The sequence below is a fragment of the Anabas testudineus genome, chromosome 16 (assembly GCF_900324465.2).
Source record: "Anabas testudineus chromosome 16, fAnaTes1.2, whole genome shotgun sequence".
In the NCBI taxonomy this organism is placed as follows: Eukaryota; Metazoa; Chordata; class Actinopteri; order Anabantiformes; family Anabantidae; genus Anabas; species Anabas testudineus.
The window spans coordinates 17,020,113-17,042,829 of record NC_046625.1 but is presented as its reverse complement, the minus strand read 5'-3'; the positions used below and the strand labels follow the sequence as shown (position 1 = coordinate 17,042,829).

Here is a 22,717-nt window from a genome sequence, read left to right as displayed (position 1 = left end):
TTTGTAATGTTTTACTTATGGCGCATGAAGCCAAAACCACCCTGTCTGTTGTAGGACTACACCCTTGTGTGCTTGAAGGGTAACTAAAATTGTAAGCTCTTTAGCATTTTAGTGTCCAATGAGAGGTTGACACGTGCCATAGGTTTATGTATCAGGTAAAGCAATTTAACAAACATTTAATTTACTTGTATGAGTTGTATTTATGTTTACTTACAGTGTATAATTAGCAGTTGTCATGCAGGACATCAGGGCTCCAAGATAATGTCATTGTACATCCCCAAATGTCACAGGCTGTCAGGTAAAGTTCTCAGTTCAAGTCACGCACATGCTATCCAAGTGGGACCCAGTGAGCTTCAGTGCAGTGAGGTCAGAATTTTAGAGAGCTGTGTTCAACTCATCCAAGACAAGCAAGCAAACAAAACATGGATTCACAATGAGCATTTTTCTCATGTTCACAAAATGTGTTGCTCTTTTGTTTGTCTCACTGTATACAAGGCTATTGGACCGCTGTCTTTAAACATGCAGCACCAGCTGCGGGCAGAGACAAGCAAACCCGCCAATTTACCCTTGAGGTTTAGAGCTGCTTAACAATGATTGACAGCCTGGAACTCCAAAGTCAGTCAGATTTACCATCTCCTCTTAGCTTTTTCTGGCAAATAGACATAAAGCATGACCCAACTTAACTTATTGTCTTTTTCTAACCTGTGGTATTAGATTGTTATCAAGTAATGAACATGAATAAAAATATCAGTGGAGGAAAGAATAGCAAATTAAGAAAAATTCCAGTTCCATGGCAGCATAATTAACTTCATTGTTGGAGAATAAGAACTGCAAAATCATTCACAAGATGGTACTGTTCAGAGAAATTAATTCTTACCCTCATTAATAAACAGAGCAGCTTAAAAGTTTTTGTATTTGTCGTTATTTTTGTAAAAAAAAGAAAAGTAAGATGTAATTGACACTTTATTAATCCCTTTTGGCATATTCTTGTGGACCAGCAGTCTTTACAAAGCACCAAGGGTTTGGGGTTTAATGTGTTGTATAGGGACAATTTGACATGTGGCCAGGAATTTGGGGGTAGAGGTGCATCTTAATTAAACCACCAACCATGGGGTTTGTAGATGAATGCCCTATCAACAAAAAACAAACTCACATTTGCCATCCAGACATTACAAATAATGGGCACACACAGACATTACAATTACTTTACCTAAACATTTTTATAGGAACTTATAAGTCTCTCACCTTTACTTTGGGTAGTTGCTGTTCACTTCACTCCTCATACAACTCAGCCAGTTGAGTGAGGTTGGAGAGGTACCTGGCATGAATTCCCCACTTCAGGTGCAGCCACAGTGTTTAAATAAAATTGAGGACGAGACTGTGACTTGGCCAATCTTGAAGTCTAATCTTCTTTTTCTCCTGCCATTGGTTGTTTTGCTGGAATCCTTCCGGATCCATTTTCAGTCCAGCTTAAACAGTGTGATTGATGGCATGTTGTAATTTTCAACAATGTCTTCATATACGTAATTGGTCCCATGATTAGTTAGATTAATGCCAAGAAAGGCAGCCACACACATTTAGCTTTCTACTACCAAGCTCTATTGGAGAAAAATCCTTTGGTGTTGCTGTTTGATGTGATGTGCATTTGTCAAATGTCATGGTTTAGATAGTGACCAAAAAGTTCAGTTTTGGACTTCCAGAGAGTGGATTTCTGGAAAACTTTGCATCTTCTGTTTTAGTGCTACACAAACCTTTTACTAACGATGAAAAATTTGTTAATTAAGTATCTAGTTTTATACCACCTTGTTCTCTTTACCTACTTGATGTAGTAATTCCAGCTCAGAGTTAACATACTTTTTAAATTGTTTATTCTTTTTTAATTGTTTTTAGACTTGACTTGCAACTCTACTTAAAGTAAATGATAATTCCTAATAATAAAAGCCAATACCTGATAGTTGGTCAGTCCTCAAAATCCATTGTAGGAAATATGGTTTGCTGACATATCTTAGCAGCTTTTCTCTTTTTATCAATTGAAGATTTCTATCAGATCTCTGCAAATGAGTTTATTGATTACATCGTTGCCAAGCTGAGTAAGGTTGATGTGGGGCTACACATCAATCATTGTGAAAATAGAAAAAAAAAAATCTCCTTTGACAAAAGTCTGTGTTGGAGTCTGGCTATACCAAGGAAAACATTACTGTTATTCTCTTTCTGACCTTTAATATGATTGTGCAGCCCTGTTCAAAAAGGGCAAAACCAACAAGCTGTAGATTACGTGTCACTCATTATTTCAAATATGGACACACAGAATAAATCCTGAAAGGGTTTGTGATATTGGATTCATTTTTGCTTATATCCTGTGAAATTTGATCAAACAGTTGTTTTCTTTGCGTTTTGATGTTCATACTTTCATTATCACTGTTATTTTTATCATTTCTATCATCAAATATCTTATCTATTGTAATATTGATTCTGTATGTTGTAAGCATACTAAGCAAGCTGCTTTACAGAGCAAAGGCAATATTTTGCTTGGTTCACTGAATATCATATTCCAGCAGAGTGTCTAAATGGTTGTCAGAGGCAGATTACAATATTAAAAGGTTGAGAGCAAGAGGTGCCCTGCAACTAAATTACCAACTCTGGTTAAATTACCATGTGTATTAGATTCAGTTTCTTCTCTCTGGGATTTATTATTGATCTTCTCAGGCAAAATATAAGTCATCAAAATTTCTCCACAATCTGCTCTGTTGTTATCAGAGCGGGCATTATGCAGTGTTTAATTGAAGGAATGTGAACTGGTAATTGACCCAGGTGTTCCACTAGTGCAATTAATGTAAGATGTTAGTGGGCATGTGTCTGCTGGCAGGTGGGTGCCATGCTGTAGAAGTACATCTCCTGAATAGTCTCTGAATAGGGACCAACCTGAGGAGTGGCAGAAGAGCAACTTCTTTCTTATCACATAAATTCTTCTAGTTACTCCTTCTCATCAGATTTTATATAATATGTGTGGGGGGAAAATGCCTGACATTATCATTTTTGACAAATTTGAATTTATTGGTTATTATTGTAATGTATAACCAACTGTACATCTCAGTGAAATCAAGTAGAAATGCCAAAGATTTTACGTTTTAACCTCATAGGTGTTTTTTGCCCACATTATACTGCCTATAAAAAGTATTCAACCCCTTGAAATTTCCAACTATTAACAGCTATGATTATAAAACAGAAAGTATTCTGGATTTACCACTTTATTTAGTAGATGCACTTTTGGCACTACTTGTTTGGATAGGCCTCATTCAGCGTTGCAGATTCTAGACCTTTTTCTTTTTCAAAACTGTTCAAGCTCTGTCTGGCTGCATTGGGATTGTGAGTGAACAGCCCTTTAAGTCTAGCCACACATTCTCAGTTGGATTTAGGTCTGGGCTCAGCAAGTAGCTGGGTGCTTGGGGTAATTCTTTTTAGTAAACAAATCTCCCAAGTTGCTGTTCCCTTACAGACTTTCCTACATGATTTCCTTATGTTTTCATGCATTTGAGTTACCCTCTTAACCTGCACAAGGCTTCTAGGGCCTGCTACCAAGAAGCATCTCGACAACATGATGCTGCTGCACCTTGCTTCATTGTGTGAGTGGTGTGTTTGTGATGATGTGTGGTGTTAAAACATAGTTTGTAGTCTGATGGCCAAAAAGCTCAATATCAGTTGCACTGAATCATAAGCCCAGAGACTTCAGAGTTTCCCTGCATGCCTTGTGGCAAACTCTAGCTGAAACTTTATACAAGCATTTTTCTTTTTTTTCAATGATACTTTTCAATAAAAATTCAACTGGTAAAAAGCAAGGGCAACAGTTGCTATAAGCACACTCTCTCCCATCTCAGCTGTGCAAGCCAGTAACCTTTTCACAGCTTTGGTTAGTGTTCTTTAGTCATCATGGGACAGTTGTTGTCTAGAATACTGATTCACCAATCTAATAGTTTATCCTTTCAAACAAATTAACTTAGATGAGCTCCATTTAAATAACTGTTTGACTTCTTAAACTAGTTGACTGCACCAGTGATAATTTAGGTGAGTCAATTTTAAGTAAAGGGGATTCATACTTACTTTTTTCTGTTTTATACTGTATGAAAGATGTAATGGATGCTGATTAATTTGTAGAGATGTTTTCACTCTAAAATGAATGACTTATTTTGTTGAAATTGTTTGTTCTGCCATTACTGAATGTCAGCACCAAGGGTACATGCAACTGAATGAGGGAAAATATGGCTTCCATGCACCTCTTGCAAGCCTCGCAAACTTATTAACTTAGTCCTTAAGATGTCCCTAATAAATGAATATGGTCCATGCTAAAACATATACACATAAAAACATTGCACATAAACTAAGACATTGCCTGAAAAAAAAATTAAAACCTGAGTAGGTCTGCATGTAGAGTAGCTCAGTTGGTAGAACAGCCATCTACAACCCTAATGTCAGTGGTTTGACTCCAGGTGTCCTTGGACTAGGCACAAAACCCCAGAGTAGAACTGTCATCTTCTGCAGCGGTCCAAAAACAATTTCCCAAAGGGAATCAAGAAAGTATGTGTGTTACATGAGAAGTCCATTTTCCCTATTGGACAGTCTCATCTTTTGTCACTCAATATGCGCTAGGAATGTAATAAGAAACAAATGGTAGACGGCTCTCTCTTGTTATCTGTTTAAGGAGACTGGGATCCCACTTTCTATAATTAATGTTTCCCCCTATGACATTTACATTCACAGGTACCACTGACAACAATGGATTTGTATTTTATGAAGTAGCCCTGAATTATTTTGCACAGCTATTTGGCTGCTTACACACAAATAAAAGGACAACTTGTGAAACAGTTTGAGTTAACAGTATTGTAGAATAGAGGTTGTTTTCTGTTATTAGTCATTGAACTTTCTCCCTGACATGATGCCTTATCACCTCAGTGCTCTGTTACAGTTAACATTGAATATTTTCACCAAAGAAATGATGAGAAAAGCACAACATGCTAGTTATCATTTTTCTGGTCACATTAGATGCAGTAAGTCATTTCTGCTGGCTTCCAGCCTATGAGTACATTTGAGTTAATTTGGGCTTCTGCTCTTACTGAGAGCTCAGCAGCAGGAGAGAGAGGTGAGGGAGTGCATCTGCTGTGCAAACTAGGCTTTCAACAGATCATATAGTAATACATGTATAATAAAACATTTAAGTTTTTTTCAGTTTCTTACCACAAGGAAGCAGCATGCTTCACTGTGTAATTTCACGAATCTGTCCATTGCTGTAAATCCTATGTAAGCTGTCATTAAAACTCGATTTACTCTTGATATCACATCATGTTTATATTCACCTCTTCTAGCCTTAAATTTGTAACATCATTCCAGCGCTACCTGGAGCATCTCAGAAGCTTCCTGACGAGTGTAGCTTTACTGCCAGTATCCACTATTTTAGACTTCTATTTGACAGAAATTGTTTGTAGCTTGAACTTCTAGACATGTTCTCCTAAATAGTTCAGATTCCTGAACTGCTCTTTTTCTTTCTGCTCATATATTTGTGTTATTGGCATTTGATCAATGACACAATGAGAGAAAAGGTTAAATTTTGTCTGAAAATCAATTACTTTTTGACTCCCCTCTAAGAGTTTCCATCATCTCCCCTTGTGATGGATAATTTGGATTTAAAAATATCAGCATTCAAAAATCTCATGCAGCTTACTAATCAATTACAAATATAACATGGAACAGCCTGTAATCTTTCTGACCAAGGTTTTTTACTTTTGTTTTAATAAAGTTGAAATGTACACAGCAAGGACCAGCAGTGTTAGAAATGAGGAGAATCAAATGTCAAGTAGACTACAGTAGCTAATGTATTTCTTTTGGAATGGAACAGGTCACACCTGTCTCCTTTGCTTCTCTCCAAAAACGAAAAAGGACACTCTCCTCCTGTCTCTTTCTCTTTGTCTCACTGCTGCTTTCAATTCTTTGATTCAGCTTTTGTCTCTACTGGCCCTTAGATGACTCTGCAGTAAATGCCAAAGAAAATACATTGCAAAACCAACCTTAAACACAACTGCACCTTGCTACACACAAACATGCTCATGTATGGGCAACCCCACCCCGCAAAATCCCAAAGTTAACAGATTTGGATTTGTATCCACTGAGCCGATTTGTTAACACAGGGCTCAAATGCACCATGCCTTTTTCAGACTGTCCCAAGCCTCTTTTTATTGGCTAGAATGGCATTGTGTGCAACTGACTATGGTATGACAGGGTGCGGTGCAGGGATTGCAGAGCAATAGAAATAAGCCAGAGCTGGTTAGCCAGACAAATAAAAAGCCCCCAGGCTCCTTTAAATCTCTACAATTATGAAAAGCCCCTTATGCAGTGGCCACACACTGAAGAAAACCGATGTGAAATACTTATGCAGAACACAGAAAGACAACTTTACAAATGTTGACATTGTTGCACGGACAGTAAAAAATCAATATGTAACTTTTTTTTTTTTATATATATTTTGTTTTACTAGAAATATGCTCCAAAGGTTATCTTAATGTGAACATGTGCCTCCTTTGACCCGGACTCATTGAACAGCACCAGTCTAGCAGCTTCTCCTGAAACATTTAGGTGATGCTTGTCCCTTTATAACTAATAAGAGAATTTCATTTTTATTTATTTTTTTAGTAATTTAATAAAGACACCTACTTGAAGTATTGAGTAAAGCATAGTGGGGCGGAGCAGAGGAGCAACGAGAAAGGCTGAATGGAGGTTGGATTTTCTTTGAGTCTCATGCTAGTCCTTTTTTAGGTTGAATCATACTTTCTTTTCCTCTGTAAGTTTTTCTTTCTGTTTAACTTCCACACACACACACACACACACAGCAAAAGTCAAAACAAGTTTGTAGCTTAGGTTTTAGATCTTTTTAATTTTAAAGACATGAATGATATGGGTTGTGTTGTGTGCAGTATGTGTGCTTCTCTCTAATTCTTGTAGACTCCTAATGTTTTTCTCTGAAGTTTTAATTCCTTAAGTTTAATTCCTTGTTTCTTCATTTTACACTTGTCTGATTTGTTTCTGTTCTTAGTTCATTAGGGCATCACAAGAAAAACAGGTATCAAATGGCTATGTAGTTGACGTTAAAACAGATGACATGTGTTTTCTTTTGTGACTCCAAATTCAGGCTAACTGGAATGAATATTCCAGCACCCATCATCAGCAACAAAAACTGGCTACGGCTACATTTTGTGACAGAGAGCAACCACCGTCACAAAGGCTTCAGGGCTCAATATCAAGGTAAGATTACTTCATTTTCCACATTGTAATACAGCAACCACCTCTTGTATGAAAAGGGATCATCATAGGAAAAACACACTGTAATTACAAAACACGTTTTTGATCTTTAACTGAATTTTAAACAGTTTGATTAATACAGTAGAGGATACTGAGGCTGACTTCAAAGAGTCTTGTTAATCAAATATTTGAGAGATAAATAGCTCAGTAATCCATTACTCTGCCATTGCACTTTGGCGAGACTTTAAATTCTGCGAATATCCTTCATATACTATACCACACAGGCTTAAAGCTTGCCCCCAAGCCAGGTATGAAATCTGCAACAACTCTATAAAAACTGAGTAACGTGCATGTGTGACAACTCGCTGCAAATAAGGACATAAATCAGTTGCATGAAAAAGTTTATTGTAGTGCATTTTTAGGCACTCAACTATAAACCAATTTAAAAATAATAAGGCATATAGTTTTAAATCAAAGAAAAGGGTGTAATTGCACAGTATAATAATTTGTTATTTTGTCTCCAAATAAATGTGTAACCTAATTGTGTGAACAAACAGCTTGAATTAACTAGTTTAACTACAGTGCAGTCCAGAGGAGAGTCAGTACACCAGTGTTTCAAATTCCAATAGCTTAATTCATCATTCAGTGCTATTGGCTATTCTGTGGATTCTTCAAATTATGACAACCACTTGCATCACCTGCCTTTTGTGTGTAATCTGGCTTCTGCTATGTTTAATTAGACAGTCTTCAGATATGTAGAAGTGCAGTCCTTGGGCTGTTCTTTGTCTGTGGTATTTTTCCCCCTAAAGGCTATAACCACTAAATCTGGTATGACCAATCAGATTCCATCCACTGTTTTATACAGTATGTCTGACATACTATATGAACAAACAAACTTGCAAAATGGAAGTAGTTTTTACAGGATTGCCAGGGCAACTCTTAAGAATGCATTAGAGCTGTTGAAATTGTTTCTTTTGGAAACAGATGCACACCAGTAACAATTCCATTTTATGTTATTCATAGGAGTATCTAGAGAAAGAGACACTTGTACTGTATCTTCTCACATCTAATACTGTAACTTCTTTTATCTAATGAACTCTTTCTATTGCTCTCGCCCAGTGAAAAGCTCTGGAGAGCTTAAATCCAGAGGGGTAAAATTATTACCGGGAAAGGACAACACTAACAAACTGTCTTTGAGTAAGTCTTTTTATTTTTCTTATGCAAATGCTTTCATTGTTGGGATTTTTTGTTTATGTAGGGCTTGCGTTCTGGGTCTTTGTCTTTTCTTGTTTTTTTTTTTTTTTTTTTTTTTTTTGTTTTTTTTTTTTTTTTTTGCTGCATCATTTGGTGAAGGAATTAAGCTACAGTACTAGATTTTGCAGAAGTGCAGTCTCTTTTTATTTCCTATGAGCTATTTCCCCAGCTGTTTTGGACTTCATGTCCTGACACGAATTAAATTCACTAGATCAGACCTTGTTATGTAGATTGCAGCAAATGCTAAATTTGGTCCAAAACCCTCTCTGCCTCATTCTATACTATTTAAGCAGTACATCAGACTGACTTATGTTCAGGCACAGTGTAATCTATATACACAGAAGTAGTCAAGGTTGAGTGACCACTCACTTGTCTGGTGACTTGTGTACACTTCAGATCGAAGTGAATGCATTCGAATTGCTTGCAGAGTTCTGACATTAACATAAACCAGGAGCACAATTTCTTTTAACTCCACAGTGCGCTAAACACTTAAGTGATAACAGGTTGTAATCTTTATTACCTCATTTGTGATAGATTCTGCATCACATAGCATCATATGAATAATGCAAAAGGCTGTAAGCTTTTCTATGAGACACTACTTTATGTCAAGAGATGCTTCACATGCCTTGTGATTTCATTGCATTTAACTCAACCCATAAATATATTATAACCCCCCAACAATTATCTTCAAAGATAATGAACTTCCAGTACAAAGTCAAATGAAGAAAACACACAAACATCTTGCATAGAATGGAAGAGTCTTGGTGTGTGCATGGGGCAATGTCTTGTAGTAAATATTACACCAAACCATAATGGTAATTATGATACTACATATTTCATGACTTTAATTTCCATTAAAGCATCCATTTGATTTACAGAATAATGTATGGAGGTCATGTGATGGGTTAATATCAGAACACACCACTGAACTAATTTGCTACTTCCAAGTTACCTCTCTACATTTCCAATCGTAATAAAGACTATATTCTATATGTAATACTATGTACAATGCTTTCCCTGGTATACTTTAAATATAATCTATGGAGAATTTCACTGAAAGATTTTTGTAACTTCTGCAACTGATAGTTGAAGGTTATTTAATCCTCTTAGTCCCTGTTGAACCCAGATATGTTTCCTTCAATTTTTTCTAGTTGAGGTAAGGCAGTTGCATGTACCCTTGGTGCTGACACTAATATCACAAAACAGAGGTGCCAAATAATTGAATAATAATAATAATAATAATAATTGATACTTTATTAATCCCCTTGGGGAAACTTGCAGTTCCAAGTGTCTAAAAGATGAGGTTGAATTGTCTCACTACATACGTGATTCCAGGAATCAAATTCTGTTACCGAACATTACTACTGAACATTCAAACAGGCAGAGTTATCTACTATTCAAGTGCTTTTCGCAGCAGTGGATGCTTTCTGAAAGTACAGAGCTGTGACAATTCAAGTGTCTATCTCACAGCATTCTTGCTCCTTCTCTTTCTCACTTAGTGAATGAAGGAGGTATCAAACAGGTGTCTAATTACTGTCCTGACCCAGGGGAACCAGAGAATGGCAAAAGGATTGGCTCCGACTTCAGGTGAGTTGGTTCTGCCACAGTTGAAGTGAAGGAGCTCAGATTTATATAGAGGTAAGAGGTAAAGAGTAGGAAGAGTGCTCATCATTCAACTTGAGTGTTGACAGTATGACAACCAGTAACTTAGTTACTGTCACTGAATATCAGATATTTGATCTATTTATCACAGCAATGGAGAATCTAACTGGTAATTTTTTACTGTTTCGCTTATTGAAATCCAGCAAACATAATATTCACAGCACACAAACAATATCATGACATTTAGGGAAGGAAAACAAAATATCTAAATTTACTTTCAGCAGACATCTGACAGATCACATTTTTGCTTGTGGTGTTGCTAGCTGGCGTACAGAATACAACAAAGGAAACTCATGCAGCTTAAGTCCCTGCACAACTGACTGCCTATAGAAATACATAACCTCTGTTCCTAAGATCACTCCGTTAACTCCAATCTACAATATATTTTATGTTAGCTTTCATGTAAAAATATCAAGGTATTTTCACCACTGTATTTTTTTTTATATTAATGCACAGTACAGTGGAACCTGTTGTAAATAAACATAAAATAAATAATCAGAGTCATTTTTGAGGAATTGATTGCTTTTTCAGATGACTAATGGTGTTTGCTATCTTCTTAGCATCGGAGCAACTGCTCAATTTACCTGTGATGAAGACCATGTGCTGCAGGGTTCCAAAACGATTACCTGCCAGCGTGTAGCCGAAGTCTTCGCTGCTTGGAGCGACCACAGACCCGTCTGCAAGGGTAAGTGAGGCATCTGAAGAGCTAATAAAACAGTTTGATTAAGACGGTGCCTCTGGATATAGGCTGTATGCAGATAGAGAAAAGTTCATTTCTGTTAATTATGTATGAAAACCTCTGCTGCAGCCCTCTACATTTCCATTCCAAAATGCTCTGCCTGTTTTTCTATGTTTCATAATACCTGGAGCACCTTTTTGAATTTGATTAATGGAAATGCAGCTAATAGACCTTCACTCCTCTTGTGCACACAATATTTTACCTTTCTGTTATATTACAATGCAGGAGTTATTGCTTTGCCTACTGAACACCCTTTTCATCAATTCTTTCGACTGACTTTGGGTTAGGTAGTGATAATTTATACTAACATATACTGTATATTAATATGCACTGTTTTAAATGATTAAAGGTGTTTAGAATCTGTTTTTTTTATTTGATATGTTTATTATCTGTGTCTTTTTGATTATGCTTTTGCAGTGAAAACATGTGGATCAAATCTACAGGGACCATCAGGGACGTTTACGTCCCCCAACTTCCCTATCCAATATGAAAGTAACTCCCAGTGTGTGTGGATCATCACAGCCAGCGATCCAAACAAGGTACTTGAACAGAGAACTTTTTCTAGCTTTTTTATTAGATGTTGGACCAAAGCTCGTGAAACCTACTGCTCAATTTTAATTGCTCAATTAAAACAGTAGTCACAATTGAGCAATTAAACAGCATTGCAATCCACAAAATAAACAGCTGTAGTCAACATGACATTGGACCAGTTAAGATTTGTATTGCACCCATACACATCTGCTTCATGGTATTAAAAAAGCAGATACATCTGACATAAAAATGCCAAATAATGTGGATGTAGACTGTGGATATGGTGAGGACCAAGTTTATTATGAAAGAAGGTAATAAAAAAATCTGACATGAAAGAAAAAGTGTTTATTATTACCTGCAGGAATTAAATGATAGTTTAACTGCTCATAGTATATGTTGAAATAAACAAAGCTCTTATTTTTCCTGATAAAGTTATTGAAGATATTAAAGAATAGTGTAGGTAATATGGCGTAATATCCCACAAAATGTGTTACGGTCCATAATAATTATATTGTAGATTAGATTATAATGAATATTGTGCAATTGGCCAATTTTTTGAAGTTGCCCCAACGAGTAAAACGTCAACTTTTTACATTAGAAAACTCTCCTTCACTGCAGCGTTCCCCTCCTGGATATATATCTTAGGCTTTTCAAGGTGGGAAAAGGTTACATCGATTATGCATGTATTTTGACTTAGCCTTACTGTTAGTGTCTCATTAATGTACATAGCTGCAGTGGTTGGATGTCACTAGCAAGTTTGACTACAGCTGTTGGCAACTGAGCTTTTTGCTTCATTTATCAGGGGTAACAGAAATGGAGAGAAAAAAAGATTGAATGAGACCAACTTTTCCCCAAAGTGAAGAGGTCAAAGCTGTTTTCCTAATGGTCATTACTGCTCCTCTACATCAAATTTGTTCTCTATTGGTATTCTATCCAGTGAGTCCTATACACAGAGGTGACAGATAAGTGCTGTCCTGCTAATAAACAATAACCATCCAACTAATACTCATTCAGAACTAACTAGGACTGGCAAGTACCATAGCTTTGTGCCACCGTGCCCTCTCTTATGCAAACAAGCCACTGACTTGGCACTGAAACTTGGTCCATTAGTGTTATTATGGTAATTATGCTTCTGTGCGCATTGTAATGAGGCTGTTATACATGGATATTGTCCTCACCATGGCCTGAAAAAGGGATGCTAAGCATGAACAAGCAGCCATCATATGTTTGTCATCAAGAGATGTGACACTCTTGCGTTTACAGAATCCTTCTTTTCATCATTAATCCAGAGATAGATATCTCAAGGGTGAATGTGGACAGGCAATTAATTTTGGACTTCGGTTTGCCTGGCTAAGATTGGTTCTTAATATTTGATTTGTGCTGTGCTGTAATGTGAAGAGATGCTTCTGTCAGTTTCTATACTGCTTTGAAGGATGTTGGTGGTGTCCTTTGTTTGTGGCCATGTATGGTCTGTACTATTTGTCAAAGCCTTATTTTGTAAATAGTCAAAAATGATGTGAGTTGAGTTTTATGTTGTACATCAATTTTCTTTAATGCCAATCTTGATCTGAGTTTATAAGTCATTTTGAAGTAAAAGTACTAAAAGTACTAGAATATACTGTAGTTTAGCACAGAAGCAATTTTTGTGAGAGCACATTATGGAAATTATTGCCAGCTCTGATATAAATATCATACAGTATAAAAGAGATGGTTATTTGGTAATAAATCTTGAGAATTATTTAGATTTACTTGTCCTCTGATAACGGTTTAGCCTACGTTAATGAACGTCATTAATAAGTTCAAGTCTCAGTCTTCAGTTTGAACCACTTTGGTACACATCAGGTGGAAACAGAGTGGCAACCAGAGGCCAATGGTGAGATTTTATTCCCAAAAATGTTTATACCTGCTGTATGTTAATAGTGTACGTGGCAAAAAACTGATTAAACTGAGTAAATTATGCTGTTTTTCACAACAGGTGATTCAGATCAACTTTGAAGAGTTTGATCTAGAGATTGGGTATGATTCACTAACTATTGGAGATGGAGGGGAAGTAGGTGACTCTAAAACAATAATACAAGTGTAAGTACTACATAAAATGTGTCTTTGAATATATTATGATACCATAAATTGCAGTAAAATATTGAAATGTTGACAAGTGATATATTGTAATGCACATTAGATGAAAGACTGCTAAGATTAACATATTTGGAACATACTATGTTGTTGTGATGCTCTAATAATATTTATCCCACTGAGTATGAATTTGTAAGACTTATTAGTATTGTGTGACGCTATGTTTGAAAAGTGTATTTTTGGTACCTCAGTGACTTTTTTTTGTGTTGCCCTATCTGCAGGCTAACTGGGAGCTTTGTCCCTGACCTGATTGTCAGTATGTCTCATCAGATGTGGCTTCACCTCCAGTCTGATGAGAGTGTGGGCTCAATTGGTTTCAAGATCAATTATAAAGGTAGACAAACTTTAGTGCAAGTACCACTTTTCACTGTCTGTATTTGCGTCTGTGTCTGTATAGTAGTAGTGCAACAAGTACAATTTTGTTGTCTTTCTTTGTGTCCCTCTGTTTTTCCATGTCTGTCACTCTCTTCTGCAATTCTTGTGAAAATCGTTAACCAGGCTGCCAGATATTCCAGCTGGAACTTTACAGAAAAATTGTGTCACAAGTACTTGGCTTGATTTAAACTCTACTCTTTCCCCTCTCCCCTCTCCCCCATTACTACCCCGCCCTTTCTCCGCTCTTACCCTCAACTAACAGAAATTGACAAAGAGAGCTGTGGCGACCCTGGTACACCTCTGTATGGCTACCAAGAGGGTAGTGGATTTTTAAATGGAGATGTTCTGCGCTTTGAATGCCAGTTTGGATTCGAGCTCATCGGGGAGAGGATGATAACCTGCCAGAACAACAATCAGTGGTCTGCTAATATTCCCATCTGCATATGTGAGTCCAGTACAGCTTTTTTTCCCTGACAGAAAATGAAGCAATTACTTATGCGCTTGGAAAGTTCACAATGACACCAAGCTATTGGAGGATTAATTACAGTGTTGTTAAATGACCATGGAGTGGTTATTTAACATGCGTTGTGTGTAAACAGCAATATACATAATGTAAAATGGGAAATTGATAGCATATTGTGGCCTTGTTATTGGAGTTGATTTGAAAGAGAAGAAAGTAGGGTATGAACAATTGTACTATACAACTACTCTAGGGAAAGGAAGTCTGCTTGATATTGCACGTTGTCCTTTCTCAAGACAACCTTAATCCCTTCTGTTTATTTTACTATACTTAACCACTAGTATGTTAACTTTCAGTTGGGCCAATTTGCATTATTCCTGTTTGTCTACATTGCTGTATACGTATATTCTGTATACTAAATGTTCTCCTCTAACACCCTAGTAGTTTCATGTTTCTCCAACTACTCAATACCAGTGGGAGCATCTGTCAACTTCTGCTGAGATAGTTAGACAGTACAGGCTTTGTTCTGTATTGATCTTTGTACTGGGTCCTGTTATGACAGAATCCTCTGAATGTCATGTGATCAGTGAAAACTGCTGTAAAGAAAATTGCCTCACCTGGGATATGTTTTTTTTTAAATCAGTATCAATACATTTTTTTCCCCTGTATCACACAGTCCCTTGTTTCTCCAACTTCACTGCTCCCATGGGGACGGTGTTGTCTCCTGACTACCCAGAAGGATATGGAAACAACCTCAACTGTGTGTGGCTGATAATCTCTGAGCCGGGCTCCAGAATCCACTTGGCTTTCAATGATTTTGACCTAGAGCCTCCCTATGATTTCCTCACTATCAAAGATGGAGACCAGTCAGGTGCCACAATACTGGGACGCTTTTCAGGGGCTGAAGTTCCTTCCCACCTGACATCCAACAGCAATGTGCTGCAGCTGGAGTTTCAGGCTGATCATTCCATGTCTGGCCGAGGGTTCAATATCACCTATAGCAGTAAGTAACTATACGGTTTAGTTCCAGTCATATTACAGTAAAGAGTTTGACATAAATGCATCCAGTCTAATCCCAGGTTAAGGATTAGTGTGGTGATTTGTGTTGTGACTAAACTATTAGCAACTGTCCGGACTGAACAATGCATATAGTGCCTAACACAGTTTTGTCTCCTGGTGAAAGTAGTTCAGAAGACACAGGCTAGTGTCAGAGGCTAGTGTCAACCTCAGGTGTACAGAACAAACCTCTGTGTTGTTTTTTTTTTTTTTTCTCTCTCTCTTCTATGGACAGCTACATCAATTTTCCTTATCTCCCTACTCCTCAAAGACCCTATTTCTCATTCACACAGGAGCGTTTGTCACTAGATCTTGTTGTGTTTCTTCTCATTACAAGCTTTTGGGCGTAATGAGTGCCCTGACCCTGGCATACCGTTGAATGCTAGGCGCTTTGGGGACAGTTTCCAACTGGGAAGCACCATCTCTGTAGTGTGTGAGGAGGGATTCATCAAGACACAGGGGGCTGACACCATCACATGCCATTTGGAGGAAGGCAAAGTGATGTGGAGCGGTCTAATTCCCAAATGTGAAGGTACTAAAGTGATAATTGTGTTTTTATTTTTATTTATTTATTACCAAAAACTACATTTGGTCAAACATTACGTTAGGAATAGAAAAAAACTAAGGGAATTGTGATAAAATTGTGATTGGGTTATGTGAAACTCAGAGCTCAAGCTTCCCAAACTGGCCTACATTTATCTTGCATTATTTTTAGATATTTGTGAGTTACCTTTAATAACACATCCTGCATTTATTTTTATTTTATTTATTTATTTTTTTGTTTTCCTCTTTTTCATTAAGATTACTGAATGATGCCATATAAAAAACAATATATTTCTTCTGTCCTTTTCCTGTATTTGTTCTTTATGCCCCATTTCAAGGACTGCGGTCTATTTATATCTTAAATTTATATCTGTATCATTCTTCCACTTCTGTGCTCCTCTAGCTCCTTGTGGGGGCCACTACTCAGGTCCGTCTGGTGTCATTCTCTCTCCGGGGTGGCCAGGCTACTATAAAGACTCCCTGAGTTGTGAGTGGGTCATTGAGGCAGAGCTGGGACACTCCATCAAGATCAGCTTTGACAGGTCTGTATGACAGTGCTGCAACAAGTCAGCTGAGGAAAAAGAAAACACCAGCACAGAGGCACAGATAAAAACACATACAGCATGAAATCCTTTATTACAGATCAATATGCTATCCTGCATGTGAGCAATGCAATAGTTGACCTCAAATCTGCATTTATACACACAACACATTAATTTACATAAATTCTGAACATGTGCACCAACAGCGATGGCTTGCTCTCAGCCTTGGAAGCCTACTAAGTAGAACTAGAAATTCAAAGGAGGTGCAGTGTAGACCTGGACCTAGTTTCCAAATATGTTGAAAGCCTTGAGTAATTCTTTATTCCGCTCACTTCAACAGAGAAGTGCAGTAAAAAGTGAAAAATATAGTCTTGCTTCAAGATCTTTATTTTTTTAACATTAATAAGCAAAATGATAAAATGTTTATACATTAGAATTATATCTTTCATAGTGCTGACACATTCGTTTGTAAAGAAACGCACACATTTTTTCCTTGTGATTTAGTGTTTGGTGAAATGAGCACATATCCTGTTGTTCCTTTACTGTTTTTTGTTGGGTTTATATGTTGTACTAGAGATATTTTAAGCTCTAAATCTTCTTGCTGAAATGTTTTGATGGTACTTTACCACATTATTAATAGTGACATTGGAACTTCTTTGTTTGGTGAAGACACCTCAGGGTAACTGCAGATCTATACCAGATGTGTGTATGTGTCAGATTTCAAAGAAGCACATTGATTTTATACTGTTGCAATAATTGGAACTTTTCTGTGCAAGTCATTTTTTCTCATTTATCTCCTCAAACTTGAGACTGTTTTCTTTGCAAACATAACAGGCTAAATAGCTTTGAACAGTCCCATCTGTCAAACTAGAAGTATTGTTTTGAATATAATGAAGTGTCTATTCTGCAACTCCCACCCTCTTCTCTTTTTGCTGTTAAGGTTTCAAACTGAGCTCAGTTATGACTTCCTGGAAGTGCATGACGGTCCCAACCTTCTCTCGCCCCTGATTGGCTCATTTAATGGAACCCAGGTTCCTCAGTTCCTGTTTAGTAGCAGTAACTTCCTGTACCTGCTTTTCACCACTGATAACAGCCGGTCAAACAGTGGCTTCAAGATCTTCTATGAAGGTGAGAATCTGATACTATTGCCTGTATGTACTGCATAATATAGACAAACTAACTACCTGGCCCAGATTGACTGTGACTGTGTGTTTTCATTACATTACAATATAATTGTTCAAACTTCCCACTAATATTTCTATTATTATTTTCATCTACATTTAATTATTTTTTCTGTCTCTTGTTTTGCCCTTGGTTTGGTCTTTCGTACATGTGTTGTCCTTATTTCTAAACATTTTATTTTAAAAGGTAAAGGGACAATAAACATACATAAATGAACATGAGATGAGCAAAACATTAAACTTTGACAATGGCAAGCCATCAGTCCTACACTTCATATTAAAGTTGCTCATTCAATATCAACATTTGCCGTGTTTGTTGTTTGCAAATTATAAACCAGCTCATTTGGATCTTATCTGTGTTTGCTTAATGCATGGCTGGCTAACAATACTGTAGCCAAAGCTCAGCCTATTAACATGAAAACATCAAGACTGCTACAAAAATACACACTTTGGAGCTGGAGTTACTGTTTTCCACGCCCCTGTTAACATATTGATCAATTGAACAGGTCACATATAAATAATTTAACAATTACTTCTGAGAACTGGCCTTGTTGCAGAATTCAAATGTGAAGTTGTGAAGTGCCCTCACTGCCAACAAGTGAAGTCAGAGAGGGCTGGTCATGTGGCGTTGATACAAGAGGCAGAGGTGGAGAGGTCGAGCTAGAGGAACAGTGGCAGAGAGAGGAGGTGGAGGAACGAGTGCAGCTCTGTCTGCTCCTCTGGCTTTAATGATAGTGTTTAAAGCTAGCATGTCAATGTTAGCCAGCACTAGTCAGGATCCCTTCACCTGCTAAGTGTGTCAAATACTGATCCTGATAAGCCAGCTGCACATAAACCACAGAGTATGAATGCTAGTACTTTTAACCCTCTGGGGTCAAGGGTATGATTGGCTGTTTTGACTACTTTTGTTTTCAGCTTTACTGTTAACTGTTTATCAGGCCAATGTTTGGTCTCATATTTTATCATTTTCATAGTATAACCTTACCTGTGTGATTTTAGTTTTTTATTTGTATTTTATTTTTGGTCTCTCTGTAAACACTGAAGCTAGAGAGCAAATAGAAAAATTATCTATTTTCCAAGGTGAAAACCACAAATATGTTGAAAGATCTGTTTTATGACTGGAAATGAAAATTGCAGATATGAAGAGCATATGTACAGATTGAGGAAAAATCTAATTATACCTATTTATATAAATACCCTTTAAAATAACATCTATACACACAGTCAGACAAAGTTACACTAAATGTCTTGCATTGCTAAACTGAGTTTCCCACTTAGTATAAATATGTAATGTAAAAGAGACACAAATCATATAACTATATACAACTATTTACAACAAAAATCTGTTATCACAATATAAACGTTTCTTCTATTTGTATATTTATTTCTATCCACTCCATGAAACTGTCTAGGGTCTATTGATAAGCTTCTGTTTTTTTATTTATTTATTTATTTTTTATTCTTGGATGCTAGTTCATTCAGTTTGTAGAACTGTCTCTGTCACTGTCAATTTCATAGACGTGTGAAACATTTATCATAAGTTCAACACAAATTGAAATCTAGTCGATATGTGCTGTTGTCTTGCTACTTCGTCACAAGATTCGGATGCGCAGGTGCATACATTGACCCCAGATGGTTAAAATACTTTTGTTATTTATAAAGAGACAATTTAAAGTTGGCTAACTGAAGCTCAAAGCTTACCCATTCAGAAAAAAAAAAACATTTGCCCACTCACCATCCTTCTTCAAATCCATCAAGGCTCTAAGCTGTTTTGTGTCTGGCAACTCATGGTGTCTAAATGTTGCTGGGCAAATGTGCAGTGGGCAGGATCACACAAGCCAAAACAGAAGCAGATGTTCGGGTCCAGGAACAAACTGTTTGTAAGATAGTTTAGAGGCTGTAACATTGTTGTCTGACCTTAGCATGTTTCTTTAGTCTTGGATTATCTACAGTAAATATATTACATATTGTTCCTATACAGCTTTTTGAAACCCTTATTTTAAAGCAGAACACATGCATTCCTTAAGTAAATGTTAGAAAACAATACAAAAGACAAAACAAAAAACAAACAATAATGCTTATTCAGCACTCTTGGGGATCTTGCGAAAATCTACCTATGTTTTCAGCTTTAAAGGTTTAGAAATGTCTGTGGTGATGAATGAACAAGTGAACCTCTACACGAAGAGAGGTGTGTCTACTAATCTCATTGTCATAAACATTAAGTAATGTGTAAAGTAATACCTTAGTTAACATAAACATATTTATAAAATAATTAGTAGATGTATGAGTTAACTTTACTTGCTATTAGTTATTGTAAAGTGTTTTTGAAGTACATTCAAATATATTAAACACTAAAACATGTTTCTGTTGGGAAATAAAAGCTAAACCACAAATTACAACTTTGGTATAAATTGTAGCTTTTTGAATATAATTTGTGGTGTAGCAGAAAGCTCAGGGCAATTGTGGGTTTTTCCGTAAAGAACAGACTCGATCCATATTTGCCTGGAGCTGTGATACCAGATGAGGGACCTGTCCTGAATCTCAGTCCCCATGTCCAGTGTGTGGACATCCAACTGTACAGTATTATTGCACTTTACTGCTCCTTGTGAGGCACAACAGTACCGCTGAATATACAGATACGAGATTGTGGAGAAAGGCTGACATAAACACAGACTGTTTAAAAGAACCGGGGCAAAGAAAGAGAATCATTAGCTCCCAGAGCTACATACTGTAATTTAACACTCAGAATAACTAAAATAACTACTGTTTTGATAAAATCATCTGATCTCAGTGGACTTTAAGCATTTTTTCTTTCTACATCATTATGCATGGGGTGGTTGTCTTTGAAAAATCAAATAGAAAAATGCTCTGGACATGGCGTGATCTATTTTCACAATTGTTTGCACTAGCACCATTAACCCTGTCACTCAGATGTGATTCATAAGACAGAGTTTGTTATTATGTCTGTATTATTGACTGAAAGCAGACCACAAGTGCCTTTGTCTTATTATGTTTGACTCTCAAGTGCATTTCTCTTTTGTTGATGAGGCTATCAAAAAGCAATAACAGTAAGATCATATTAGCTTCTTCCACTGCAATTTAGGACATATCTTATTGCTGAAATGCTTTGGGGAAACCCAGCCTAGTTCATTTGTAAAATTGGACTTACAAAATTGGGCTGTATGGACTTACGCCGTGAATAAACACTCTGGATCATTCCTAATGTACACAATGGGTATCTTATACCTAGTCATTAAATAATTCATAATATTATCAAATCATATGAGGCAGATGCATATTTGTTCTTTTATTCACCTTTAACCAATGGATTATGCACATATGTGTATATTTGCATATATTTCTTTTTTGTAATTTACATTGTAAGTTATTGTAATTTGACCATATTCCTGTGCCTTTTATGGCCATAGTACCAGCAGTGATCAATGAATGCTGTTCCTAAACATTCAGGCAACATTAATGTCATTTCTCATTTAAAAAAAAGTCAGATATTATTATTATTATAATATGCATTTTATTATATATTATTCAAGAAGAGCAAAGCTATTTTTCTGCAGTGGCCCTGTAATTAAAAGATGGAGCACCGTTATTACACGAATAATCAGTCTACCTAAACTGTTTAATCTGTAGATTTATGACCCAGATCTGGCGTATATTAACTGTATCATATTTTATAGTATAGATATATTTCAGGATACTCTTCACCATATGTTTCCTAATGGACGAGACTATATAACAATGTAAATGCAATGTTACAGTGTTAAACTTGATCTTTTATGATATTTTCATAAATTTCATCTTGTGTTATTCTACCCTAAAATGCACCTCGTGCTGGGGTCAGTCACTGATTTTAGACAGACACCTACAGTGATCAGGATATTATTATTATTATTATTTGCTGACATGTTCAGGTCTTTTGACTGGGTTAGTCCTCTATTGCAGTACCATAAACTGGACTAGAACAAGACACAACTAAAAAGGAACATGAAGTGATGCAACACCTTTTATGAAACTGTGTTGTAATCATGTCTGTTTTAAATTGTATTCTACATTGTATACATACAGATGACCTGGAAATAAGGATAGAAAGATACTGTAATATATAGACCATAGCATTTTACCAGTAACTCCTTAAAATTGATGCTTTTTTCTGAACTGTAATTGTTTGTGAAAAAAACAAGTCCTGATAATGCTTTCTTAGAATAGCCTACCCACTGATGACCTAATAACAGCTGACACAACTGCTGCCAGTCAATGCCCAAAATGAGTATATTTTTAGTGCATCAAAAGCAACCCTATTTGGAAGAAATCCAAATGGCAGTCCTGGAAATCACAGGAAAAAAATGAGGGCATCTCTTTGCAGCTAGCATCACTGAACATTAAGAGGAATCAGGCACTATTATGCAACCAACTCATTCTAGGAGCAAAACCAGTGGACAAAGTATGTCTTTTTATGAACGTCATAGGTGGTGTTCTGACACATGCACAGGAGGATGTATCTTTGTACAGTTTTACCAACGCCATAAACCCATTCTCTCTACCTATGAAATTGTTGCCCTGCTCTACTGTAACTTGCTCAAATTTATCAAAATATGCTGTAACTTTAAAAGTTTGATGTGACTCTCAGCTGAACTTTGGACTTTTTGCATGGCTGCAACAAAGGCTGTACATCTTGGCCCCGTTTTCTTCCAGTGTACATTTGGGATGAAATTTGAAAAAGGCATGTTTAACTGAAAACAGGCAGCTGTAGAGACCAAGAGCTACTGTGACAGATATACAGCATAAAGTAAGGATGTCAATTGGAATGAGACCAGCTTCAAAGAAACTGAACTGTTCCTTTAAGGTTAGTTAGAAACTTCACATAAGTCTATGTACGTTTAAGTCTCAATTGTGGTGTTACACTTTTTCCATGTCTTTTGTACATCTTTTACACATTTGT

The 22,717-nt window shown here is 36.6% G+C and overlaps 1 protein-coding gene across 2 annotated transcripts in view; it reads left to right on the top strand.

The window, feature by feature from the left end:
* Positions 1-22,717, top strand: part of LOC113170693 (CUB and sushi domain-containing protein 3-like) — a 196,595-nt gene that overhangs the window by 46,083 nt on the left and 127,795 nt on the right. For both annotated transcript variants that reach the window (XM_026372889.1, XM_026372888.1), the window contains exons 6-17: positions 7,175-7,287; positions 8,404-8,481; positions 10,038-10,125; positions 10,761-10,885; positions 11,357-11,478; positions 13,446-13,549; positions 13,825-13,937; positions 14,241-14,423; positions 15,115-15,441; positions 15,832-16,026; positions 16,441-16,579; positions 17,520-17,707. In XM_026372889.1, the coding sequence (XP_026228674.1) occupies positions 7,175-7,287; positions 8,404-8,481; positions 10,038-10,125; positions 10,761-10,885; positions 11,357-11,478; positions 13,446-13,549; positions 13,825-13,937; positions 14,241-14,423; positions 15,115-15,441; positions 15,832-16,026; positions 16,441-16,579; positions 17,520-17,707 (1,775 nt within the window). The remainder of the gene's footprint in view (positions 1-7,174; positions 7,288-8,403; positions 8,482-10,037; positions 10,126-10,760; positions 10,886-11,356; positions 11,479-13,445; positions 13,550-13,824; positions 13,938-14,240; positions 14,424-15,114; positions 15,442-15,831; positions 16,027-16,440; positions 16,580-17,519; positions 17,708-22,717) is intronic.